General features: G+C 49.8%; 1 protein-coding gene across 2 annotated transcripts in view; it reads right to left on the bottom strand.

Annotated features, from left to right (window-relative positions):
• Nucleotides 1–2,338: 2,338 nt before the first annotated feature.
• ALDH1B1 (aldehyde dehydrogenase 1 family member B1) overlaps nucleotides 2,339–19,638 on the bottom strand; it is a 316,919-nt gene continuing 299,619 nt past the window's right edge. Inside the window, exons 1-2 of one of the 2 annotated variants that reach the window (XM_004457229.3) lie at nucleotides 9,589–9,756; nucleotides 2,339–7,626 (exon numbers count right to left, since the gene is read on the bottom strand). In XM_004457229.3, the coding sequence (XP_004457286.2) occupies nucleotides 6,063–7,616 (1,554 nt within the window). In that variant the 5' untranslated portion in view covers nucleotides 7,617–7,626; nucleotides 9,589–9,756 and the 3' untranslated portion in view covers nucleotides 2,339–6,062. Of the gene's footprint in view, nucleotides 7,627–9,588; nucleotides 9,757–18,031; nucleotides 18,140–19,638 lie in introns of those variants that run through there. The other variant, XM_071216872.1, reaches the window with a different exon arrangement.

Raw genomic sequence — 19,638 nt, 5'->3', positions numbered from 1 at the left:
TTTTGGATTTCTGGCCTCCAGAACTCTAAGGGAATAAATTTCTGATTTAAATCACTTCGTTTGTGTTGATTTGTTACAGCAGCCACAGAAAACAAATACAATCCATTTCCCTTCTCTGGACACGTAGCATAATTACAGATGCATCCAGGTGAGGCTGTGTGACTAATTCTTACCAACACATCATTTTGTGCCCGAGGCAGTTAAGGGCAGGTATGTTTTCTTCATAGACTTTCTCCTTTGCCCCCAGCGTAGTGGAGCCACAGCATGGGGGGTGCCAGCTGCCTTGAGCCACCACTTGGAGAGCTACCCAGGAAAGCCTCTCTGACCAGGAATGGGCACACTTAACTTGGTGTGAATGAGAAATAAACTTTAATTGGGTTAAGCCACTGAGATCTGGACTTGTTACAGCAGCTAGCATTAGTTACCCTGACTAATACACCTGTCCTAGAGAAGCTGGAAGTGGCAGCATCCTCACACCGTGCTCCTCCCTACAACATATACCGCTATAGCCGTCACATTTGGGGGACGATCTGCCTTGTTTTGTTCACCAGAGGGTGGCAGGAAACAGAGGAGGACATGCTCCACTTAAAGGCTACCAGGTGCCAGGAAGAGACCCCATTGCCTTCTCAGGGCAGTGGCCCTGCCCTCTGGTGAGCATGGCCCAACAAAAGTCATGTTTCCCCTAATCTCACTAATGGAATCAGTCACCTCTCTCCCCACGAGGATGATACTATGGAGACAGGCTAAGGAGAGGGCCTGGGAGTGTCACACTTTCTTCTGGGAATTGGAAGTTATCTCCTCCCCTCTATATAAAAGGCAGGGTTAAGGAATAAGCCTTGCCCACTGTTGGGCATTGAATCATGTCCCCCATAGAGACATGTACAAGTCTTATTCCATATTCTGCGGGAGTGAGCCTATTTGTAAACAGGACCTTTGAAAGATGTTGTTAGTGGTTAGGATGTGGATTCATTTACAAACAGGATCTTTGAAGAACCTTCTTAGATGAGGCCAGACTGAATCAGGGTGAACCTTACTCCACATGACTGGAGTCCTCACAAGGCAGAGGAAATTTGGACACAGTCAATCACAGGAGAAGACCAAGGAGACAGATGGCCATGTAACAGGCAGAGATGCAAGCCAGGGAGCCCCAAGGGAGCCCCAAGATCGCAGCAAACCAGCACAAAATGCTACAGATGCTGGGAGAAGGCACAGCCTGTAGAGGCCTTAGACTCCTAGCCTCCAAAGCCATGTATGATGGTTGAGAGCTGTATGTACCCACACAAAGCATGTTCTTAAACGGAACGCATTCCTGGGTGCTGGCATAGTAAGAACCCTTTGACGGGGTTACTTCAGTTAAGGTGTGACCCATCTCAATTAGGATGGGTCTTAATCCCATACTAGAGTCCATTATAGGTAGAGTAAAAGTCACATAGAGATAAAAAGCCACAGAGGGAGCAGCCAGAAGCTGAACAACTATGGAACCCAGAAGAGAAGGGAGAGACCAGGAGATGCTGCCATGTGCCTTTGCCTTGTGATAAGTTAAGGACCAAGGATTGCTGGCAGTCAGCCCCAGAACACCACAATCTCCAGGGAGAAAGCATCACCTAGATGATGTCTTGATTTGGACTTTCTTTTAGCCTCAAAACCATGAGCAAATAAAATAAGTTCCCACTGTTTACTCCAAACCATTGCATGGTATTTGCTTAAGCAGCCCAGGACACTAAAACATCATGAGACAATAAATTCCAGTTGCTTAGGCCAACCAGTTCGTGGTATATGTCATAGCAGCCCTGGCAAAATAAGGGATTCACCATGGCAACAACCTTTGCAGACCCTAAACTTGGAACCACTGATCAAAAGCAAGCCTTTCGTGATACAGATGGGCAAACTGGAGCATAAACAGGCAGACACCTGCGTGACTCATGGCTTTGCTCACAAATGCAGTGGTCACTTGCTCATTTGATGACGAATCTGGATGCCCTCAGCTTAACAGGTCCGCCCTGTGGACTTAGTTAAAACCAGATGTGCAGCTTCTGGCAGAAGTCCAAGGGAGGGAGGTCCTGGAAGCTAATCAGGGCGTTTCCTACAACACTGGCTTCTCAAGAGCAGAGGTGTCCACTGTGGCAGACTGCTGTTCTTCACCCGTATTTGGTGCCTCTCTTTGGTGGCTATTATACATCCTTGGGTGACCAAGTGTTGTCTAATAAAATGCTGGACAGAACCGTTAAGAGAGAGATGGAATGAGCCTGTTTCCAAGGGACCATGTGAAGGGCTCTCGCCTATCACCACCACCTGCACCCTCTCCACCAGTGGGAAAGAGAAACAAATTTCTGCTGTATTGAATTACTAACATTTTGGGGTAGTTTATTGCAGAAGCCACTGTCATTTATTCTAATTTAAGTGCTGCCCTAACAAAAATATAAAATATATGGCATCGGGAAGTGGACTTGGCCCAGTGGATAGGGCATCCACCTACCACATGGGAGGTCCATAGTTCAAACCCCGGGCCTCCTTGACCCGTGTGGAGCTGGCCCACGTGCAGTGCTAATGCATGCAAGGAGTGCTGTGCCATGCAGAGGTGTCCCCCATGTAGGGGAGCCCCACGCACAAGGAGTGCGCCCTGTAAGGAGAGCCACCCAGCGCGAAAGAAAGTGCAGCCTGCCTAAGAATGGCGCCACCCACACGGAGAGCTGACACAAGAAGACGATGCAACAAAAAGAGACACAGATTCCTGTGCCGCTGACAACAGCAGACAAAAAAAAAAGAACACGCAGCAAACGGCCACAGAGAACAGACTACTGGGGGGGGGGGGGGTGGGGGGAGAAATAAATAAAAATAAATCTTTTAAAAAGTAATAATAAAATAAAATATATGGCATTGGCTGAAGGGTAGGGAAGTGAATGGTGAGGAACAGATTACAAGCTGGAAAGCTGACAACATTTGCTAAGCTATGGTAAATATTTGATGAAACCATGACCTTCGATATTTTGGAAACTAGACCACTTACATACTTACTAATTCTAGGAAGAGTGGTGGGAAAATATCAGAATTCTGGTGTGTGAGAGCTGCTTCTTGCTGCTTTTAGTAATGTCCTAAAAGGTTCTATCAGAGGTCTGTAACCTAAATTGAATGAGCACCCTCTCCTAGTACCTTGTTTAAGTCACTATTATTTTGGGGTCTCTTTGTTATAGCTGCTTGACTTATGCCCTAACATAGCAGAAAATGTCTTATCTCATCTTGTTCAGCACTTGGCATATAGGGAGGCGTTCTGGTATGGTGAAAAGGACACCAGCTTTCAAGGCAGATCTGAGTTCCAGCACTTGTTCTTGTTCTACCACTGACTATATGTGGGCAAAGTACTAAACCTCTCTCAGCTTCCATTTCCTCATCTGGGAAAAAAACAGTAACCCCATTACCTATTTTATAGGGCTTTTGTAAGGATTCAAGAGCATATAAAGGTGCCTGGCAGAGTAAGAGCTTGGTGAAAATTTGTTGAATGGATGAATGCCCCAGAATTATGTCTACCACCAAGGGTAAATCATGTAGGCCAGTGTTTGGGCTTAATAATGCTGCTCAGTTAAATCTCCCAGCTCAAAAGTCTCTGTATTAGTATGATGATAAATAGGTGGAGAGGGGCCGTGAGGAATGAGAGCTATCTGATCCCCCAGCCTCAAAATTCCAGGGATCGAAATAAGGGACCTTGAAGATTGTCTTTTCCCAGTCCCACCCCATACCAGGACATCCTCAACAAAGTTCCTCTTTGATTTTAAAGTACTGAGAAACAAACAAGGAATGGATTTGTCAAATGTTGTGATGTCGCTTGTCAGTTATTAGAGAACTCATCCCCAGCCCTGCCATTCCTGTTTCCCCAGCCCACTGGCTCCTGAGAAACCTTCACTGTGCAGAAAAGAAGTGTACTTAAGGTGACAGTCAGGGTCACGTCAGCCTGGAACAGAAGGGGCTAAAAGGAGGTCCTAGAAGGGGAGATAATGTGACCAAAGAGATCCTGAATCCTCATGAAGCAGCTTCAGATGAAACCCAAATTCAGATAACGAACAAAATCACCTCAGTGCCCCGGTGAGATGACAGGATGTTTAAGAACTGCTCAGAATGGCATGCACAAGACTGAGTGGACCCAGAAGTAGTCATCTGTGAGCAGTGTGGGATGGAAGGATGAACGACGAGCAGATGAGGCCAGCATTCAGCTTCTGGATCTTGGCCTGGCTGACTTGGATTTAGCTTTATTCTCATCAGGTGGGGGAATAAAAAGAGTAAGTCCAACAACAAGCATAATGAACTCTTGAGGTTTGAAAGTCTGGGAACCCCCAGCATGCCAGGATGGCCCGGGTGCTGGGCTGGGCTTGAGCGGGTGGTGTGGGGTTGGTGAGGGTCAGGGGGGCAATGCCAGCGGAAACATCAAAGTGAAATCTGAACTGGACTTGGTCGGGGCAGGAACCAGAGCTTTTCTCTGAGGGTCTTAAAGTCACCCTTCCTCACCCAGCCAAAAGAAAACAGAAACAAAAATGGAAATACAGTGGAAACTTTTATACCTAGGCTGGACATTGACTAGATGATGACCAGGGTCCTGCTATATATTCTTAACACAGTGAAACACTCAGCAGCAACAGAATACTGAGACAAAAATGGCTTTGCAGGCGGCGGACTTGGCCCAGTGGTTTGGGTGTCCGTCTACCACTTGGAAGGTCCGCAGTTCAAACCCTGGGCGAGCTAGCCCACGCGTGGTGCTGATGTGCGCAAGGAGTGCCCTGCCACGCAGGGACGTCCCCCGCGTAGGGGAGCCCCACGCGCAAGGAGTGCGCCCCGTAAGGAGAGCCGCCCAGCGTGAAGGAAAGTGCACCCTGCCCAGGAATGGCGCCGCACACACACAGAGCTGACACAGCAAGATGATGCAACAAAAAGAAACACAGATTCCCATGCCACTGACAACAGAAGCAGACAAAGAAGACACAGCAAATAGTCACAGAGAACAGATAACTGGGTTGGGGAGGGGAAAGGAGAGAGAAGTAAATAAATAAATCTTAAAAAAAATGGCTTTGCACACAATGTATGAGGTTATTTTGACAATATTAATTCACATACTGTTAAATTCACCCTCTTTAAATGTAATTCAGTGGTTATTTTTATAAAGTTGTGCAAGCCTCACCACTATTTCCAGAACACATCCATCACTCTAAAAAGAAATCCAATACAAATTAGCAGTCACTCCCAATTCTCCCTAACCCCAACCCCTGACAACCACTAATCAATCTACTTTCTGTCTCTATGCATTTGCCTATGGTGGACATTTTATATAAATGAAATCATACAATATGTGGTCTTTTCTATCTGGCTTTTTCATTTAGTATGATATTTTCAAGGTTCATCCATGTTGTAGTAGGTATCAGTACTTCATTTTTATGACTGAATAATATTCCATTGTATAGTTCTACCACATTTTGTTTATCCATTCATCATTTGATGGACTTTTGCGTTGTCTAAGTTTATTTTTTAAAGGTATGATTATGTAAGTGCATCCTTGACCCACTCTATTCCATGAATTAGAGAGAATCAATAGTGAAATGAAGTGCAATCAAGCAATATAGCTAGAAACTGGTATTTAGAAAAGGAAAAGAACCTTAATTATCAGGTTAAGTCAATGAAGAAGGGAGCTGAGATTTGGTTTCCACCTAGTTCAAAACACCTAATGTCCGATCCTTTGTGAGTTGAATCCATCCACTAAGCCATCAACTTGACCCACTGGAAATCCTTGGATCAGGCAGGAAGAACTAAAATCTACTGTTCAGATCAGGGGCTTTAATCTATCTTCTAGAGGCTCCTAAGGTTTCATGGCAGTAACTTAGGGCAACCAAGGAGGCTGGGGCACCTGTGGATAAGACTCTGGGCCTCCTCTTCCCTGTCATTGCTTTATTTGTTGGGCTTTCCTCTAAGAGTCCAGATATAACAAAGAAAGGGGGTCCATGGCTTTAAAAAAATATTGGCAACCACTGGTCCAGGCACCTGGGGAATCCCTGGACTGGTGCTAGTTCTCCTGGTGGCCGTTCTTACGAATTCTTCTGGGGAACCTTGATAGTGACCGTCTTCACCTCTGTGTAGGCCCGAAGTCCATCCTCCCCCAGCTCCCTTCCACTGCCAGATTCCTTGAAGCCTCTGAATGGCGTGTGGCAGGTGACGATGTTGTAGGTGTTCACCCACACCGTCCCGGCTTGGAGGGCCTGAGTGAGGTACATGGCCTTGTCCAGGTCCCGCGTGAGCATGGCGGCAGCCAAGCCATACCTGGTATTGTTGGCCCTCTCAGTCACTTCCTCAACCTTCCTGAACTTGAACAGCGGCTGCACAGGCCCGAAGATCTCCTCCTTGGCAATCCTCATGTCATCCTGCACGGCCCCAAAGACCGTGGGCTTGATAAAGGAACCGCGCTCCCCAAAACGCTCCCCGCCACAGAGAAGCTTTGCCCCCTCTTTCTGGCCAAGACGGATGGAGCCCAGGATTCGCTCAAACTGCTCCTTGTCCACCTGGGGTCCCTGCTGGGTGTCCAGCTCAAAGGGGTTCCCAACTTTCCTCTGCTTGGCTTTCTCCACCGTTCTCTCGAGAAACTCATCATAAATGGATTCCTCAACAAAGGGGCGGGAACCGGCGCAGCAGCACTGGCCCATGTTGAAGAAGGGGGCCTCGTGGCACTGCTCCACGGCATGGTCCATGTCGGCATCGGCCAACACGATGCTAGGGCTCTTCCCGCCCAGCTCCGGGGTGAGCCTCTTGAGGTTGGAGTCGCCGGCCGCCTTCTGGATAAGGTGGCCCACCTCGGTGGAGCCGGTGAAGGCGACTTTGTCAATGTCCACGTGCTGGGCGATGGCCGCTCCTGCCGTTGGGCCGTAGCCCGTGATGATGTTCACCACTCCCGGGGGAAAGCCTGCCTCCTTGATGAGGGAGGCCAGGTACAGGGCAGACAGGGGCGTCTGCTCTGCCACTTTCATGACCACAGTGTTGCCCGTGGCAAGTGCTGGGGCGAGCTTCCAGCCTTGCATGGCCAAGGGGAAGTTCCACGGGATGATCTGGCCACAGACACCGACGGGCTCGTGCCGAGTGAAGCAGAAGTGCTCACCGTCCATGGGGATGGTCTTGCCATGCCATTTGTCAGCCCAGCCAGCAAAGTACCGATACACCTTGATGACCTCATCCAGGTCTAAGACATAAGACTCTTGGAAGGGCTTCCCGTTATCCAAGGTCTCCAATGAGGCCAAGTAGACCCGATCCCGCTCCACTAGGTCGGCCAGCCGGTTCAACAGCCGACCCCGCTCGGAGGCGTCCATCCGGCGCCATGGAGACCCCAGGCGGAAGGCCGCACGGGCTGCTTTCACCGCCAGGTCCACATCAGCCCGGTCCCCTTCAGCAACGTGCCCGATGACCTCCCCCGTGGTGGGGGTGACTGTCGGGAAGGTCTTCTTGCTGACTGCATCTTGCCACTCATTGTTGATGAAGAGCTGGTTGTAGCGGATGTCTGGGTTCAGGATGGGGCTTGGGAGCGCAGCTGCGGAGGAGTACGAGGCAGTCCTGCCATGGAGGCAAAGCAGCCGGGGCACCAGGACATGAAGCATGCCGGGTACTCTGCAGGAACCAGGGAGAACAGATGAGAGGTGCCAAGGTGGTCCCCCAAAGGCCCACCAGCTCAGACATGCCAAGGTACTAGCAGGAAGGGGTGACCCTCTAGAAGCCTGCATTGTATGGGGCACAAGAGCCCTGAGGATTCTCCAGCCCATCCCCTTTACACCCAGTCCATCCTCTGGCTCCCTTCCTCCCTCATCTTTTTCAGGTCTTTGATCAAGTGGCATCTTCTCGGCAAGGCCTCCCCTGACCACCCTTTATCAAAATGGCAATTTTCCCACTCCGACACTCCCTATCCCCCAGACCTGCTTTATTTTCCTCCATCAGGCACACCAAATACTTTTTACATGCTTATGGATTTATTTTCTGACTCCCCCACTAAAATGTAAGCTCCATGAGGGCAGGGATTTTTTTCCCCAGACTCCTTGCTATGTCTCTGATGCCTACAATTATGTCTGCTACAGAGCAGCTGCTCAATAAATAGTTACCAAATGATGTTCTGAGAAAAAACTCAGAGTCCCACAAAGGCCGTTTAAGAATTGACCTAAGAATTGAGTGGAAACCAAAGGGACTTTAAGACAGAGTTGCTTTCTCTGAGAGAGTGGTTGCCCTCATCTCGGTATGTTTGCTTTGTGACCCTTGGGCAACTCACTTCACCCCTGAGATTCTGTTTCCTCATCTGTGAAATGCCTCAAGGGTTATTTTGAATGAGGTCGTGCACCCCAGAACATCAGAGCTGCCAACAACCTCAGAAACCAACCTAGCTCTGCCCCTCGGCTTTTCTTTCCCAGGGATGCAGCAAGTCCCTCATCAGTTGGGAGGCCTTAAGGCTCTATTCATTCTTGACTGTGACTCTGAGAACACTGAAGTTTATAGATCAGTTGAAGCAAAGTTATTCTCCACCAGGATTTAAATCATTCTGCCTTGCCCTCTCACTTGCCGCTTGCTCTATTCATCAGTAAAGATAGTTTGCACAGCCCCCCCCCCCCTCAACCCACAGCCTTCCCAATCCACCACCCCTGGAGGGTAACTAAGAATGCATTCAGGGAAAGCGAGGCCCCAGCCAGGTGTCCCAGCCCTGAAAAATCATTGCTAACAGGAAAGCTGCCCTTGGGGGGAGCGAAGCCGGCCGAGCAGGGGCAGGTCCAGGTTGCTTTCTGCTCAGGGCTCTGTGGGATGCTGGACAGAAGCAGCCTGGGGCCCAGCAGGCCTGTGTCTGAGGCAGGAAGGGTGGGGAGGGGAGGTTGTAGGGGAAATGGGGAGTCACCAATCGATGGGGTGAGGTGGAGGGGCAGCAAGCAGGGGGCTCTGAGAAAGGCTGGCAAACCCTCTTGAGTTCACTGAGGCCATTCCTTCTCTAGCGACCTGTCTAGATCTGCACTGGGGGCTCCACAGAAACCACTCACAGACCTACGGCGCTTTACTGTCTGCAGGCACCTTCTCATCATTTAACTCACTGGGCCTCACAGCAGCTGCCGGGTGAGAAAGGCAGAAGATGACCCCCATTCTGGAAGAAGGCTGGAGATCAGAGGGATTCAGGGATTTGCCCAGGACACACAGCAAGGAAGTGGATTTTCAGAGCCCTAGCTTGGCTTTGCTTCCTGAATATGGACACTTTCTTACAGATCCCCCTGTATTAAGGCCCATGTGAGAAGAAACAGGCCCTCTCGATAAGTTGGGACCCCGGCGGACGCCCACCTCACCCTTGGCGGAAGTGGGGAGGGGGAGCGTGTCCAGGCCCTCGGCTGCAGCCAGGGTCCTGGGCAGCATGGCCCAGGGCGGGGGCAGAGGGGGGGAAGATTTGGGGGCCTGGGGTCTGGGTGAGGGGGTGGGGCGTGGCGAGGGTCCTGCAGTGCGGAGAGGCGGGTCCCCAGGTGGGGAAGCTGGGCCCCGGCAGGAAAGCCTCCACCGTGCGACAGCCGCTGCGGCGGGCCGCCGGGCCCGAGGGGGAAGGGCAGCTATTACCGCCGCTGGCTCAGACGCGAGGTCAGGTTCAGGTTCTCCCGGGTTTGCCCAGGCCACCGTCGGGCGCTCGCGTCCGCGCAGTCCGCAGGCTCAGCGGCGAGACGCTCCGCCTGCTTCCCGGCGCTCTCCCCGCCGCCCAGCGGTCAAGGCCGCCCCGCCCACCCTGGCGCAGGCAGGTCGGGGCTTCCGCGGGAGCCCCAGTGCCCTGCGGTTCCGCTGCCCCAGGGGCAATCCCGCACCATCCCCCCAGCGCTCCAGGCCCCGCACCTCCCAGCCGCTCCGAGCTGGGAAGCTAAGGAGCTCGTTTGAGAGGGGAAACAGACCCAGACAGGCCAAGGACTTCCTCAGATCACACAGCAAGACTTCCAGAGGCTCGACCCAACCACGTTTTGCGATTCTCCCTCCTGGTCGGACTTGAGCCTCTCCTTAATCCTCTTCTCTGCCTCGCCTCTTGCTCATTTTCACCCTGGATCTACTAATTTCTGTCTTCCGTTTTCAATGCTCTTTCTCCCAACTTCTTTATGAAGATCTTGTATTTGTGCATTTAAAAAATATACTTTGCCTAAGTACAAAAATAAGATATATGCATAATATAGTTTTGAAAACGGAAAAAGATGAAAGAAAAAAAAATACCACCTGTGATTCCTTCACCCAATGACAGCCATTTTTAATGGGCTACTATTTATCCTACCACATCATTCAAAAAATTATTTTAATAAATATGAAATCTTATGGGTGAACTTTATTTCACCACCTGCTTAAAAATTTTTTTTCTTAAACTTTGTGTTCTATTCTGACCCTGAATATAGCATAATCATCCTCAGCAAGGCAGCATAAAATTCCCTTGGAGGGGTGACCTGTTGCTGGACGTTTAGAAGGTCTCCATCGTTCTGTTGCCAGCAAGGATACTATGATAATAAACATCCTGATCAAACATCTCTGTGCACACCCATGGTGTAGAGCCAACCATGGCACGGCTCACTGGCCTTTCATTGCCCCTCCTTATGGTTGGAGAGTTTTGACAGCTATAATCTACTTTGCCCAGGCTCACTCCTGGCAATGGTTCTGCCTGTGGACTGGGTGCTACCAGTAGCAGTACTCCTGCCAGATGTGGAAGGTGGAAGGGCGTCATCGGGTATTGTTCTGCCCTTTTGCGCTGTTTCCCCTCGTGAGCATGATGGTAGGAAAGTGCGGCTTTTCAGAGATAGTGTTCCTCCTCCCTTCTCCAGTTCCCTGGATTTGGAGTGGCAGCTGTGGCGCAGAGCTTCTTGACTCCAGCTACCTGCTCTTTAAATGGTAGCAGGAAGAGTGTGTCTTGAGCAAATTAGCTCCTCAAAGGCCAAACCAGGCCAGTGGGGGAAGAGTTACAGGGAGCCAGAGGAAGAACTTTCTAACAAGCAGAACTAAGGATGGAGAGAGCTGCCTTGAAAGGTGGTACAGCCCCATCTCCATCAACTGGGGATAGTTAACCATTTGGTAAAATCCTATAGAAGGAGTTAATGATTGGACTAGACGAGTGACTCCCAAACTTAATTGTGCATTAGAATTCCCTGTGGAGCTTCAATCAACCAATAAATCCATAAATGCAATCTCTCCAGACCTTCAGAGATTCTAAATTGGGATGGGTTGGGTCCCAGGAATTTTTTTAAAGCTCCTGATATGCTTTTGATGTGTAACCATGTTTAAGAAGCACTGGAATAAGTGGTCTTTGGGGATTCTATGATTTCATGATGGATGGTTTTCAGAAAATGATTTACCTTTTGAATGCTTTGTCTGCCTCTAGATTCCATCCAGCACGTCCACCCCTGACATTTCATAAATCTGTCGCTGGCATCAGGATCTCATCAGTGTATTCCTGTTGCAAGGCCTTTGTAAAAGCATCAGCAGCAACAACAAAAAAGGCAAACCTTCCACAATGCATCGCTTTTATGGTTTGGAGAGAAGGGATGAGAATGCAGTGGCTGAGAGTAAAATGCACAAATTATTTTCTCAGTGGGCTGACTCTTTTTTAAAAATATTTGTATTCAGCTTTTTAATTGGCAAAAGAAGGGGGGCGGGCAGGCCTCTGTAACAGACATTGGGCCTGAAGCCACTGTGAGTGTTTGGACTAAAAAGATTGAAGGGGACATGGTGAGATAACACAAGCTGTTGTCAGGTCACTGTCAGCAGAGACTGTCGCCCAGGAAAGAGTTTACACAGGGCTGGTGGGGAGGAGAAGCTGTTTCTATCCTTCAGCATTTTAGAGCCTTATATGTCGAAGAAATTACTGAAGAAGATCTCTGGCTCTGAGAATAAAGAACATATCAGAAAAAAATCCAAAAAAAAGATATATGGGCTGAAATGAGTGTTGATTCTACACGGAGCAAAATGGATGCCTCCATTCTCTGCATTTGAGTTGAGGATAGAAGACGAGGTCAAGACAGAAGGAGCTGCGTGGAATGGAAATATAAAAATCTTATGCATGCAGAAAGCAAAACAAAAGGTTTCTCTCTCCCTCCCTCCTTCCCTCTGTTCTTCCTCCTTTCCTTCTTCCCTTCCCACTCCCTCTCTCCTTCCATCCCTCTCTGTCTCTCCTAAGTGATCCTGTGAGTGAAGTTTACATTCTCAGAATACAAACTGAACATTGTCAGACCAAACCAACCCTGAGAATTTGCCCCAAACTGAGTTCCTTTTCTGGCCCCTGTGTTCGTTCCTCTTTCCCTCCCTCTGAGTCTCATTTTATGGTTTAAACTGAGACCCAGAGAAGGAAAGAGATTTGTCCGAGGTCACACAGGGGATTAGTATTTTCATTCAGACTAGAATCGAGGCTCTCACATAAACGCACAAATAGCACTGGGAAGGGAACAGAGCCCAGAAGTGTGGCAGGTGCATTGGCCTCTGCAGATGTGGGTTTTCCCCGGTGACTTCGAGGGGCTCCCTGAGAAGTACCCAGCTCAGGTCTGTGGGCAGCAGAGAACACGGGTGGTGGCCTCCCTGTCCTCCTAGCATTTCCAGACTTTTTTGTTAACAGATTTCCTGACTTCTGTGAGCCTCCGATTCCCTGTATTAAGTCTCTTTCTACTTAAAACACCTAGAGCAGCTTCTATTTTCCCACCTGCACCCAGACTCATGGCACCAGTAAGATCAAGGAAGCTACAACTGAGGCGGCGGACTTGGCCCAGTGGTTAGGGCATCCGTCTACCACATGGGAGGTCCGCGGTTCAAGCCCTGGACCTCCTTGACCCGTGTGGAGCTGGCCCATGCACAGTGCTGATGCATGCAAGGAGTGCCCTGCCATGCAGGGGTGTCCCCCACATAGGGAAGCCCCACGCACAAGGAGTGCACCCCATAAGGAGAGCCGCCCAGTGCGAAAGAAAGTGCAGCCTGCCTAAGAATGGTGCTGCACACACGGAGAGCTGACACAACAAGATGACACAACAGAAAGAAACACAGATTCTCGTGCCGCTGACAACAGCAGAAGCAGACAAAGAAGACACAGCAAATAGACACAGAGAAGAGACAACCGGGGTGGGGAGGGAAGGGGAGATAAATAAATAAGTAAATCTTTAAAAAAAAAAAAAAAAGGAAGCTACAACTAAGATTGGGAGGAGGAGGCAGCTGCAGAGGGTTGACATGCAGTAATGGCCCCACAGCTGGGGTTTACCTGGCAGAGCAGACACCCAGCTATGTCTGCACTGCCGCGGTTATGGTGCCCTCCTTAGGGCAAGGTTAAGGAGAAGTGCCACGTGCAAATGAACTAAGCCATCAGCGAGAGCAGTGCCACGTGTGGCCATGGGAGCTCCCATCATGGAGATGGGATGAGGTGGAACTTTCTGGGAGAGGACAACTTTTTAGCCTGGTTAGGTGTCAGAATTAGTTCAGCCCTTATAACTAAACAGTTGTTCTCTACTGTGGGTGTACCTTAGCATCACCTGGAAAGTTTTTCAAACACAATGACGCCCACTCAACCCTCCAGGCCAATGGCATCGGAATCTCTGAATGCCAGTCCTGGTTATGTTTTTGCTGTTGTTTAAAGCTCCTCAATTGATTCCAGTGTGTAGCCAGCCAGGTTTGAGAATTGCTGGTGTACGAGGAAACCCAAAGAAAATGGCATAAAGAAGAGAGACGTGCGTTTTGCCCTCTCTTAAAAGAAGTCGGAGGTAGGCTTGCCAGGACTGGGGTGGGAGCTCTGCTCACGTCCATTCCAAGAGCAGAGGACCTGACCGGAGGATTTTGAGGAAGAAGGAGGTGAGGTTGACATGATCCAGTCTGCAACCTGAAAAGATCATTCTGGCCATAGTGCGTGTCTCCTTTAGTTTCCTAGGGGGACTTATGATTCCTAGTTAAGTTACCAGAAGCAGCAGGTGCTGATAATTATTCGAGATGGCTGATGGGCACAGGGGGTTCATGATATTCTATTTTTGTGTTTAAACTTTCCATAATAAAATGGTAAAAGATTTTTAAAAGATTGTGCTACCTGGTTCAGAGGTTCTGTAATGGGCCTGCCCCTTTGTGAACCTGACAGTTTTGCCCGAAGAGTCCATGCCCTTATCTAAAACTACAGTTAATTACTGGAAAGCAAGCACAAAACCCGGTAGGTGCTGTACAAAGGGCACGGGGCAGGGTTCCTGTCCCAACTCCAGTCCCTCTTTGTGACCCTGGAAAACTGACTTTATTCAGCCTCAGTCTTCCCCACTGTAAAAGGAAGGGGATGTGGGGTGAATGAAAGGGCATTCGGCGATCAGGAAACGGGGACCCAGAAAACTGTAGTAAAGCTGTTGATAATGTTCATCGTTAGCAAGGTCCTTGGGTCATAAACTTTGGATGCCAGTGTGTGCTATGTGGGAAAGCCAGTCAGTTGATTTTCCTACCTGGTTATCTTCGCTGGTGATTGGGCCGTTGGGAGGCAATGGTTGAAGAACAAAGTATTGACAGAGGCCCAGTGTATCTTCACACATTTGCTGGCTGAAATGCCGCCCCACGGTTAGTGACACCCAGTGTAGATATGCCAAGGGCAGCACAGGGCCTCGTGGACCCAGCAGGGCCGACTCCCAGGTGCCGGGAGTAGGTGAGCAGGGCTGAGCTGTGCTCAGGACACCTTTGCCTTTCAGCCGTCTCCAGCCTGTTCTTTCTGGTTCAAAGGCCATTTCTTCAACACATCCCCTTGCCCTGGCCTGGCCGTTTCCACATTAGCAAGCACCTCCCATCTGTCGTTCTTTCCTTCCTTCAGCTCCTGTTACTGAGAACTCTGCCTCTGCCCAGGTGGAGAGGAATCAGGCAGTATGCCTGACCTCAGACGGCTCCCAGATTGGCGAGGCAGATAGACGTGGAAATGCATGTTGCTCCCACACAGTGTGAGGAAGCCCGGTGGTGCCAGCAGGGCAAAGTAAAGCAAGAACCAGGACAAAACAAGGCTAGGAGGGATGGGTGGGAGGTGGTGACTGAGCTAATGCTTGAAAGCTGAAAAGGGCCAGGGGGAGAAATGACATTTGTGGAAGCCAGAGGGGCATGTGCAAAAGTCCAGAGATGAGAGCCGGGCTTGGTGCCTTGGGGAACTGTGAGCTCTCCTTCTGGTTGGTGCCTGGGAAACAATAGGCAGAGTTGGGGGCAGAGAGAGAGCAGAGATTGGAGTGGCAAAGGAGGGACAGCTCATGAAGGGCTTTAAGTGTTATGCTAATGAGGAGGCACAGGTTACCTTTAAGGCAAGGGAGTGACCTGGCAGTGAGAACCATTTGATTTCCTTGGAGTATATGGCAGGGAGAGAGGGTTCAGCTCTGAAAAACAGCCCAACGGTAGCAGCTTACATAAGATGGAAGTTCATTTCTCTAAACAAGTAGAGGAGCCCAGAGGTAAGCAGTCCAGGGAAGTGGCTAAATGACCCTCACAAATACAGTCTCCTTCCACTTCTCCATTCAGTCATCCTTAGCATAGGCCATTGTCTTCACGATCCAAGATGGCAGCCACCATATCCACTATCCATGGGGGGAGGTGGAGATGAAGAAGACAAAAGGCAAAGTATGTATGCCAGGTGGTTTTAAGGAAGGGTCCCCAAATCTGACCCCAAACACGTCCATTTACATCCCCTTGGTTAGAATTTAGCCACATGGTACAACTAGATGCAAGGGAGGTTGGGCCATAAAGTCTTTATTTGGGGTGGCCATATGCCCAGCTAAAATTTGGGGTGTCCATTTCTGTTGCTCAATAGAAAGACATACCATGGGGATAACTAGGAGGCTCTGCCACAGATCGTTTCAACTCTGCTATAAGGATACGTGTTATCCTCGGGTAAGGACACAGGCTCAGAGAGAGAAATGATTTGCCTGTAAGTGGTTAAGTCGTAAATCTGGAACTACAAAGCTTGGCTTCAAATGCCATACTTTTAAGCACTAGGTAATTAGGGGAGCAACTGACATGGCACTGAGTCTCACATCTTGAATTCTGGTTTCAAAGGTCCCACAATACTTCTGCCTCAGTGGACCTAGAAGGAACAGCCCCATAGTCATATTCATTGTTCACCTGGTGTTGGGGGTGGTGTTTAAACAACTTTTTCAGATAGGCCACATCCCACTTGGGGCATCAGCTGCAGACTGGTGGAAGAAGTTGTCACAGGGTTGGAATAAGAAAAACGTTCTCCATTCCCCATCTGTTCAGGTAGATTATTGTGTCATAGATTTATTCCTTCCCCTGAACAAATTGACTTGTCTCCATGATAGGGAGGGTGGAACTCCAAAGGAGCCGGGAGATAAGAGGCCAGCTCCTTGGCTGCCCACCTCACCTCATGCCCTCTGGACCTAATTGTCTGTATAATGAGGGGATTTGGCTAGACCACAGACCCAAATGATCCCTACACAGAAGGCTAATATCAAGCCAGGTGGAGGGTGCTGCTTGCTGGGCTCCCCCCATTCCCTACCTCCTGGTGACCCCTGAGACAGCCCCAAGGGGCTCTCTGGCTCTGTGGTCCTCAGCTCTGCCCAGGGATGGAGGTGCCCGGGAATGTTCATGAGGAAGGGGTGGCATAGAGTGATTCAGGGGCAGGAGACCAGGGAGGGTCACCACCACCCGGCCAGGTAAGAGACCTCGAACACCTGGGCCAAGTCGGTCCTCCTGGGGTCAACTTCTTAGACCACAACTAAGTGCTGCCTGCAGGCAGGTTGGGACTCCCTGACTCAGAAATGTCTCCATTTCCAGCTCTACGCCTAAATCTCCCACAAGCTGGACCTGACTCTGGTGGGGTCCGAACAGCTCTTCAGGAAGCTTTTAGGGAGACTGGGACTGCTCAAGCCTCCCAAGGGGCCCAGGCTCAGGGGTGATATCTCAATACTGAGCAACAGAACAGCTGGTGCTGCCAGTCAGCATGGAGCCTGGCTGTAACTGCTGGTCCTTGGTGTCCCTTCTGCTAGATGCTGGGTCATGGGGAGGTGTGGGAGATCCCAGGGAAGGGGCTGGGAGGCCCGAGTGGGGTAATGGGAGGCTGGGGCAGCGATTGTTTAGAGGAGTATTTCATATTAAAGCACCTTCAAGCGGTCCTAGTGCATTCTTACTTAGGATTTGAGGCAGAGGGGCTCATTACTGGGATGTGAACCATAGTATTTTTAGCCTGATGTCCAGGAGAGGAAACCGAATCCCAGGGAGAGGCAGGAACTTGCCCCAGGCCAGGCAGAGGGCCCCCAGCAGGGTGGAGTGGGCTCCAGGTCTCCTGCCTGGACGTCCCAATTCCACTGTACCTGTGGCCTAGGGGGTGCAGTTATACTGCCTGCTGGGGACAGAGCAACCTCTTTAGGGGGCTGGATTAGTTAACGGGATTTCTTATTCTCAACAAGCCAGAGGGGGGAAGAAGATCTTTCACTCTCGTTTTCAAGCAAAAGGAAAACCAAAGAGGGGGGTGTAATGAGAGGGCAACCCCTCTCCAGCCCACACACTCCCACCAGAGCTCATCTCAGATGACCAGGGACAAAGGAGCTGTTGTGCTAAATGGGGTGCTTATTCACCAAACGACACTTGCAAACTTGTTTAATCATTACCTTCCTCTAATCATTACCCATCTCCGCCTCATACTGCGGTGGGGTGTGCAAGAAAACCCCAGCCCCCTCAACGTAGAGGCGTCAGGCCCCCCAAAACCTGGCTCCACCCCCGCTTGCCCCCGTGGCTCCTGCTCCCTTTGTTTCCAGCCCCCTGGGTTCCATTCCCAGTGCTCTCCAGAGCTAGGAAACAGTTTCTGCCTCCAGCCAGAGAGTATGGCTGAGCACAGAGGAGGAAAAGCAATTATTTTCAAAAGCTCAAGGCCACCCCCTCAGGAAACCCTCAAGTCCAGAGCAAACCAGGTTCCCAGGCTTCTCTATGAGAAACCTGAAGAAGAACTTTTTAAATTCTGGTCTGCCAGTCAGAGCAGGCTCTTCCCCTCCCGAATATGTATAAATGGGTAATTTCTTGCAACCTTCAGGCATGCTGGGAGCAAGACACTCACCTGTGTGACAGTGAACCAGGCGCCTGCCACGTGCCTCAGGTGTGAACTGGATCCCACAGACAAAGCATGAAGGACGGGGACTTCTGATCAGACCCGCCTTGTGTCTCCCTGGAGTTTGAAATGCTTGGTTTAAGTGTACTAGAAAATGTCACCATGTTAGAGAGCTATTGAACCTTTTCTATGCTGAAAATATGAAGATGGGATAGAGCAGGGGATGCCAAAAAATGATCCATCTGCCTGGATTATGAATTATTATGGTAATATCTGTCAAGGGTTTACATGGAATTCCTCGCTGCAGGCTCACCACAGCCAGGTGATGGCAATGTACCAATGTGCTGAAAATAGACTTTTAAGAAGGGGGTGCAGAGCAAGTTTATTGAGTAAAAGTTGCATTAAGCAGGAGCAGCACAAAAAGAAGTTTCTGCTCAAAAGGTCGAGTTGGGGGAGCCACTTCCATGGCTGCTTGAGACCAAGGGAAGGTGTGGGGAGAATGGGGAAGGATAAGGGGGACGTGATTTATGCCTGGCACACGCATTCCGTGTGTTCCGTGCTGGGAGGCTGGGGCTGTTGAGCAGGGTGTCCCCAGGGCCCAGGTCATTAATCAGCAAGCGGGATGTTGATGTAAATTGGTGACTATCTGGTGAAGCGCAGCAGACCTTGCTGGTGCCGGCTAGAACTTTTGTTTCAGTTCTCCCTTCCAGGTTGGGGCAGGGGGGTTTTATCAGCACGACAAAGGATTATTGGTATGTCAACCTACTTCAGTTAAGCTCCTTTTCCTTTTTATAATTCCCTGGATAAAACAGAAGCACAAGCAAATCAAGATGGCTAGTAAAATCATTTGTCCTTCCAATTTCACAGTAACTATGGTTCCCATCTTAGAGGAGACGGTGTAGAGAGGTCACTCGGTGTTCTCAGGTCTAGCCCCACGTCACCTGGGAGGCTTTAGAGGACAACACTGAGCCCCAGCCCACCCCAAGACCACCTGAATCAGAATCTCTAGGATAGGACCAGGCTGTGGGTAAGTATTTTGAAGTGTCCCCTGGTGGTTCTAAAGTGCAGCCAGAGTTGAGATGATAGGGTTACGTAATTTACCTGTCACACTTTTAACGGGTGGTTGCTTCTCACTCGGGAGATCTAACTCTGCTAAGCCTCACCTGAACATGTTGGAAATCAGTATAATTCATAGAAGTGAACTGGGACTTTGGTACAGCACACTCTCTTCCCTTAACAACAAAGGCTTGTACAAGACTGACTCCTTTAGCACATACAGCTCTGGAACTAGAGGTGTGATCGATTTCCTGCTCTAAACTTCCCTGATTGTACCAAATGGGCATGGTACAGTGTACTAGTTTGCTATTGCTGCTGTAACAGATTACCCCAAATATGTGGCTTACAACAACACACACTTTTTCTCTTACAGTTTAGAGGACAAAAGTCAGAAATTATTTTCACTGGGCCAAAAATCAAGGTGTCAGCAGGCCCAGGCTCCCTCTGGAGGCTCTAGGGTAGAATCTGCCTCCTTGACATTTCCAGTTTCTAGAGTTGCTTCCCATCATTCCATGACTCTTCTCCCTCCATCTTCAAAGCCAGCAGCACATCATTTGCTT

The sequence above is a fragment of the Dasypus novemcinctus genome, chromosome 8, assembly GCF_030445035.2.
Source record: "Dasypus novemcinctus isolate mDasNov1 chromosome 8, mDasNov1.1.hap2, whole genome shotgun sequence".
Classification (NCBI taxonomy): domain Eukaryota; kingdom Metazoa; phylum Chordata; class Mammalia; order Cingulata; family Dasypodidae; genus Dasypus; species Dasypus novemcinctus.
The sequence above is the reverse complement of the archived record's forward strand: the minus strand, read 5'-3'. Positions and strand labels throughout refer to the sequence as shown.